This window comes from Octopus bimaculoides, chromosome 1 (assembly GCF_001194135.2).
Source record: "Octopus bimaculoides isolate UCB-OBI-ISO-001 chromosome 1, ASM119413v2, whole genome shotgun sequence".
NCBI lineage: Eukaryota > Metazoa > Mollusca > Cephalopoda > Octopoda > Octopodidae > Octopus > Octopus bimaculoides.
The window spans coordinates 132,098,501-132,106,556 of record NC_068981.1 but is presented as its reverse complement, the minus strand read 5'-3'; the positions used below and the strand labels follow the sequence as shown (position 1 = coordinate 132,106,556).

The 8,056-nt window shown below is 37.6% G+C and overlaps 1 protein-coding gene across 1 annotated transcript in view; it reads right to left on the bottom strand.

Annotated features, from left to right (window-relative positions):
• LOC106874669 (kelch-like protein 9) overlaps positions 1 to 8,056 on the bottom strand; it is a 32,315-nt gene that overhangs the window by 10,087 nt on the left and 14,172 nt on the right. The window contains exon 2 of the mRNA XM_014922466.2: positions 7,466 to 7,852. Within this exon, the coding sequence (XP_014777952.1) occupies positions 7,466 to 7,852 (387 nt within the window). The remainder of the gene's footprint in view (positions 1 to 7,465; positions 7,853 to 8,056) is intronic.

The window sequence follows — 8,056 nt, the reverse complement described above, 5'->3', positions numbered from 1 at the left end:
TATATATATAGGCACAGGCATAGCTGTGTAGTTAAATTCACATCCCAACCACGTGGTTTTGGGTTCATTTCCACTGTGTGACATCTTGGACAACTGTCTTCTAGTATAGCCCTAGGCTGACCAGTCTAGTGAATGGATTTGGTAAGCTGAAACTGAAAGAAGACCATTTTGTGTGTGCATGTGTGTGTGTAAGGGTGTGTTTTTCTTGACATCCTGCAAGAGTTGTAAACAAATGTCCCTGTCACTGTCACAGAAGTAGTGTCCCTCCTTTCCAATCTTCCATGAAAACGTGTCCATCCATGGGGAAATATTGCCTTACTTGGAAACAGGTGAGGGTTGGTGACAGGAAAGGCTTCTGACTGGTGGGGAAATTTGCCTTAATGAATTCTGCCTGACCCTTGCAAGTATGGAAAAGTGGAGGTTAAGACAATGATATAGAAAATACATACAGATAATGGATTTTATACATTTAGTGAAGACTTATAAATGTTTCAGACAAGTATTGGGATTTAGTTCTATAGTTCAGTCATATTAATTGATCAATCTGTGGTCAATCGACTGAACACAAAGAACAATCCACAGAGAGCTTATAAAGTATTCCACCTGGATTACTAATCCATTTTTGTTTTGATAGAAAGAGAGAGAGATCCATTCCCTACCTTTCACTAGGCCTTGTATATGTGTGAAAGATTATTGGTTCGTCCTCATCACTCTATCATACTCTTCCTCTCCCCTCTATCCATCTCCCCACACATTTCAGTCATGGTGCTATTTATTTCTCTCATCTCACCACTAATGATTCTCACTTATTCACTGCCTATCTCTTTTCTTTCAGCCATTTCCTCACCGTTTCTTTGCCAACTTCAACACCCTCTCACTTCTCCCTCTCTGGCCTACCTCCCATGACTTCCTCACATCTCTTTCCTTTAATGTTTCTTTGATCCTTACAACTTTCATTTACGTTTTTTTTTGCTCTTTCATGTTCCCTTCCTCTTACACCCTCCACTCATACTTGCCCTTATAATGTGGAATATCCCTGGACCATCCTACACAATCCACCACATTACCATTACAACTGTCAATCTCTTTCTCACTAACATAAATTTGTTCCCTGTTCATACCCCATCCCCCAACGTCTACTCCCATGATTCCCAAAGTGGGGCGCATGCACCACTGCTGGGGCATGGTAATATTTTGGTGAGGTATGCATAGGGTAATGTTGACTTTATACCTTTTGTACACAATGTTTAGTATACCAATAGAGAAAGGGGGCAATTCAAGAATGAGTTATTAAAAAAAAATTTCCTCACATCCCTTCTGCAAATTTTGGACACTTTAGAGACAATAGGTTGTTTTCATCATATTCATAAGATCTGATGTCACTAAGGAGGGAATAGATTATTTCCTTCGATTTAGTGGTATGTGAAAACATGGAGGTAATTACAAATGCGTATGAGTGTTTGTGTTTGCGTGTGCACGCGTATATTTGTAGAGAATTTCATAAAAAAATATCCATTTTCTTGAAAGTTAAAACGAATTGAAGTGGACTCCAGTGAATTTTCCGAAATTTCCCACTGCAACCCCTCCTAAAACACTTTCTCCAAAAAAGGTTTTGTATATTCGGAATCGACATGATATAATACATATTCATAAGCAATTTCATTAAAAAAATATCCATTTTTCTGAAAGTTATAATCACCCAAAGTCGGGGGTGCAGAAATCTGTAGTTATGCCAATTCAAAAATACATAAAATGAGTAGTGCAAGTGAAAAAAAAGTTTGTCAATATACAGAGGAATATTTAAAATTTGGATATATCCCCGCTATCCACGATAAACTGTCACCAAGTTATGGGCGAAAAACTCGGATCTTGTAAATTTTCCAAAGTCCTCTCCCCATGCCTCAGAAAAAATTTTCCCACAAATTTCTTTATAATCGTAATTTATGCTGGTTGAAAGGTATTTATATAAAATTTCATTAAAAAAAAAACACTTTCCTAAAAGTTGTGAGGGAAAAACTCGGATCTCGTGAATTTTCGGAAGTCATTGCTTTCGTTTCCTACACGTTTTTTTTTTTTTATATCCGTTGCACTATTTTTTTTTTATTTTGTCTCCGAGTAATATTGTAAACATTAACCAAATTTTGAATAACAAAAATTAGATATCACATGGGGGCATCACGATTTTAGAAATGATTCGATGGGGCATGGCCAAAAATCGGTTGAGAACCACTGGTCTACTCTGTTACACTCTCCACTACTACCCACTTACAACTATAAATCTATTGTTCTCATCATATTTACCTCCTTTCATAACCTAACTTAAAATCATCTCTCTCTTATTTTCTTTTCAGTTATAAAAGACCCTCTAGGTCCTTCAGTCTTGTAAACTGCAACATAACCTCACTAGTGCTGGTGCTACATAAAAGCACTCAGTACACTCTATAAAGTAGCTGGTGTTAGGAAAGGGATCTAACTGTAGAAATCACAGACCCAGCCCTCTGACACTGGATCCTGTCAAACTGTCCAACTCATGCCAGCATGGATAACAGACATTATATCACACACACACACACACATGTATGAGAAAGGAGGAGAGAGAGATATAAAGCATGCTTCGAAACTGATCCTCTCTACTAAATTCTATACCCAACCTATTGATCAACCTGAAGTTATTGTAGAAGGCAATTGTTGAAGGTGCAGTGCATTGGGATCAAGTCCAGAAGCCTGTGGTTGTGAAGTGAACTTGTTCAACACACAATCACAGACACAATTGATGAGGAATGTAACAGCATTCCCATCCTTATTGTGATAGTAATATTTAAGGGTGGTTCAGGCATTTCCTATCTTTAAGGAGTTTTTGTGATGCACTTCGTCAGTGTTTCATATTTTGGGACCATATAAAAGATTATCAGAGACACAAAGGTCTTGCATTTGTAGCATCTTTCATCTTTGTCATCAGCATCATTTTAATGTCCACTTTTCCATGCTCACATGGGTCAAACGGAATTTGTTGAGGCAGATTTTTTAAGGCTAGATGTTCTTCCTGTTGCCAACCCTCACCCATTTCCAAGTAAGGTAATATTTCCCTATAACCTATTTCCATGGAAGATTGGAAACTGACACTCATTTACAACTATTACCTGATGTTTCTGCCTATCAAGGTTTCAGTTCGCCTGGGACTATAGAAGACACTTGCCCAAGGTGCTGTGCTGTAGGTCTGAAATTAGAACCAAGTGGCTGGAAAGCAAACTTCTTACCACACAGCTGTGCCTGCTCAGAGGTTCTTTTTTTTTTTTTTTTTTTTTTTTGTTATAACTAGTGAGGGTGAGATACAAGACTATAAGGACTTAGCTTTTGTACTGTCCAAAGCAACATAGTTGTACTGTCCCCACTGAAGGATGCTCAGAACCATCTCTGTTCATGGATTCAGTTTTATGTTTGAACTCTGTGGATGGTGAATGTGTGTATTAAAAATGTGACAGTAAGATGGCCATTAATCATCAACATCATCATCATCATCGTTTAACGTCCGTTTTCCATGCTGGCATGGGTTGGACGGTTTGACTGGGGACTGGCAAGCCAGGAGGCCGCACCAGGTTCCAATCTAATCTGGCAATGCTTCTACAGCTGGGTTTCCTTCCTAATGCCAAGCACTCCAAGAGTGTAGTGGGTGCTTTTTACGTGCCACCAGCATGGGAGCCAGTCAGGCGGCACTAGCATCGGCCACGTTCAGATTGTGCTTTTTACATGCCACTGGCACAGGAGCCAGTCGGGGCAGGGGGGCTGGCATGAACCACATTCGGATGGTGCTTTTTACATGCCACCAGCACAGGGAGCCTCTCAGGTGACTCTGGCAGCAACCCACGCATAAATTTGATTGTGATTTGATTTGATTTTGATTTACTTGACTCAATAGGTCTCCTCAAGCATGGCATGTCGCCCGACGATTCAACAGTACTTTTTAAATGGACTGGTTATGCGACACTGGTGTAGGCTACAGCTGTGATCTCACTGTCATTGTCTCTGTGAGACCCAACAAAGAATTGGAGACATTAGGTAGACTTGGGCTGTATCAGTGTTGATAGAATATGGTTAGAGAAAGAGCTATGTTGATGATGTGGCTATGATGCAGTCTGACAGGGAAATTCCAGTCCAAGGAATGAGACAGATGAAGACTACAGACAGGTACCTTATCTAGAAGATTCTTGTTAGACATGGCTGAAGGCTTTATTAATGTTGCTGAAAGTTTTATTAATGTTAATTACAACATTGTTTTCCTGAGGTAAGACAATGGTGAGGGATCACTAGTAAGTGATATAGGAGAGGAAGTCTCTGCTAGATCTAGCTTTATGAAAGCCTGCTTGATCATTTTGTCAGTAAGCATTTACTTGCATGAGTTATGTTATAAGAACACAGCACCTTTTGTTTTAAAATTTTAGTCAGCGTAGGAAGGACCTGCCTTTGACTCTTTTCAGAGCTTCCAGCACTAGAAGGAGGAAGGAGAAAGTTATCCTTATCAACTTGTCTAAATATCTGTAACACTGAGGATTCCACCCAAATGAGTTGTTATGGATGCAGGTATTCACTATGGGTAAGAAGTTCACTTCACAACCATGTAGTTCTGGGTTCAATTCCACAACACAGCACTTAGAACAAGTGTCTACAACCACACTACTTATACTTTACGAGTAGAATTTTGTAAACAGAAACTGTGCAGAAACCTGTTTGGAGTACATATGTATCTTTCTCCAATATCTTGGCAAAGGATGTAAACACTAGTGTGAAAATTTAACTTGCTTTACTAACACGATTTCTTGAAATATTTACTCTTAATCTAGTTAAGATACTCCTTTGTCACTTCTTTCCAAAATACACTGAACAAGTGGCTGAACCATTGGAAACCTTAAGCAACAATGCTACTATGCACCAACTGTAATGATGAAATCAAAAATAGATATTTCTACTAAACAGGTTAACAAGGGTTAAATTGTAGAGCTCATAGAATTAATGTTCCCTAGCTAGGATTTCAAGACATTGCAAAAGAGGCCAGCAAATCACACCTGTTACTGGAACTGCACTGTAAGGTTGAAACACTTAAATCTATAATGACTCAGAACAGTTTCATAATATGCTAGGAACAAGTTCTTGTAAGTAATGGCAGTGCTGTAAAAACCATTCGTTTTGTTTCCTTAATGCTGAATTTCTGCTCCTTTCTTGGCCACAGATCGTGATGGGATGAGCCCTGGCAAACTATTGACCCTACATACACTACATGAATATGGAGTTTCCATTGGTGTCTCTACCATCTAAAGGAGTATAGTACTCATCATCAAACTATATTATAATGTTTTACATTTTAATATTGGCATACAGGTAAATAGACATTGTATTATAGTTTGCTTTGTTTGATCAGTAAGCTGAAAATACATCTTTGTCTTCTTCTGTTGACTACAACTTACAGGACACACTTTTTCCAAAGTTAAAATACCACCTAGAGGTGATGATTGTAGTGCATGTGTGTGTGTGTGTGCAATAAATGAGGTGATCATATAAAAAGCTGATTTATTGCTTTCAAAGATTATATGCAGTCAAAATTGCATCACAAAAATAAGCTTTCTCTTTGGAGCCCAAAACTACTCCATCTCTGATCAGTTGTTTGAGTAAGACAGCGAAGTGTTGCTCACATATCTGGGACAATGCTGCAAACATCCTAGACTACATCCAAAAGAAAGTGATTCACAACACTGTGTAACATAATTTTTGTCCTTGGGTGGCAACTGTTATTTCCTATTTGCTTACCCCTATTAAATATGAAAAATGGCTAATGTTTCCTTCAAAGTTTCTTTTGTGACATTCATTAAAACCCCAAAGAACCCCTCTCAACACATGGCTATGATGCTCCTCTGCTACTCCTGTTCGTGATCAGAAATGTACATATTGTCAGCCACTAAGGGACATGCTCAAGTGGTTATGGTCAAACAACTGACAAGCAAGTCTGTGGTGTTGAGCAGAATATTTGTTATAATGATATTTCTGCTTCAGCAATTCAGTGCTAAATCTGTCTGAAATGTAATGGAAAATATGTCAGTTTCAAAACATCAATTTCCAGGTCACAAAAGCAAAGTTTGAAGGGAATAGTAGTCATTTCCTTTTATTTCTAGATGGAAGCAAATAGGAAATAACACTTACTGAGCAAAAACAGAAAAAAAATAATAAATAAAAATTTTGTTACATAATTGTGGTGTCAATAACTGATATGTTGCTTTCTTCAGCCTTTCCTACTATGCCAATAATAATGTCTGCTTTTCTGAACTTGTATGCTGTGTACCCATTCCACAAAAGTCCACATAAAGCACTTCTTACTGTGTCTTAGATCCCACTCCTTGAATACAGCACTAAATCTAATTTTCCAAGCCTTTCTTCTCTGAACTATTATCCCTGGAATATTTTTACAACATTTTTTTTTTCCAGCAACTTTGCTCCCAAGAAGTTCAGACAACATCGTCTACATCAGTTTCAGTAATCTGACCTGCAAAGTTCATGGGAACAGCTTTCTCTTTTTGAATCACTAATTAAATAGTAAAAAGATATGCAGCCTCTACTGAAATTATAGAATCTTTTAATAAAATCTGTAATGGTTATAAGAAGAAAATCCCTTTTGGTTATCTTGACAGACAGACCCTGGCAATCTTACTTATAATCTTTGAAGAGCTAGAACTGCTGTCTTTCTTTTATTTCCTTTCATCTTTACTCTGAAGGACTCTAAAACACTAGATAATCCACTCCCCGTGGTATTTACACTACTCTTTCTGTTGCTTTTTCCAAATAATACAAGTATTGCCTATGCAGACCACCACAAGTCTCCTTAGATTCTTAGATTCAGTCATATGATATATATGTAGGAATTCCGACATATACATGTATCAGATATATGCCTTCCCTAAGGGTAGTTGTGACATGAAGTGAAATGGTTACAAGTAGGAATCAAAATTAGTTGATAGCTTGCTGAGATTTTACCTCTCTACCATGCTACATGTACATACACACACACACACACACACATGCTGAGTCTCATAACACCTTTAAGACATTGTTTTATGTAGTGTCCATACCAAGGGCAAATCAATGTAATGGAGCCCATCTTTTCAAGCTTTATAGATAGTAAGAATTTACTTAGCATTGCAAGATTAGTGAAACAATCATCAATTACACAATGCCCTTGCTTTTTACAATAGTGAGTTTTACTCAATTCATGATACTTATCTAAATTAAAATAGGTCCCTAGATCCTTTTAAACTAAATTATTTTTGCCATGGATCTTACTCAGCAGTGAGAACAGTCGATGAATTGTAATCCTTTCAATTAGAAGTCTGAAGTACTAGCAATTTAACTACCTGTTGCTCTCAATGATGATAAAAACAATAAATGACTGAAAGAAAATAAATTTTTTTAAAATAAGCTTTACCTGAAGATGGCTAGCAGCTAAGAGAATGTCATCTATATTATCGCTTGTTATTTCTAACAAGCCAGTGTAAGCAAAGTTGATGATGGCTTGAACTCCTATAGCTGTAAGACCACGCAATGTTACAGAGTCCTCACGGCTTTCCTTCATACTTCCTGTCAACATGGCATGAAAATAGTCACTGCTTGCAGCCAACAAAGTTTTATGAACAGATATGCTCTCATTTTCAACATATATTGTATAGTCAAATAAATGCTCATCATCTCGTAACTTCTGATATCCTTTCATCAACTTGCTTCCATGACATTCCGATTGCATGTCAATCATGGGAATTAAACTATCGAATTCAGACCTCCGGCATTGTTCCTTTGGTTCATTTGGCCTGACATCCTGTTAATAGAAATAAATAATAAAATAAATATGATATATAAATTTGAACGGGTGTGTGTGTATATATATACATATATCATCATCATCATCGTTTAACGTCCGCCTTCCATGCTAGCATGGGGTGGACGATTTGACTGAGGACTAAATGTCCAACCCATGCTAGCATGGAAGGCGGACGTTAAACGATGATGTTGATATATACAT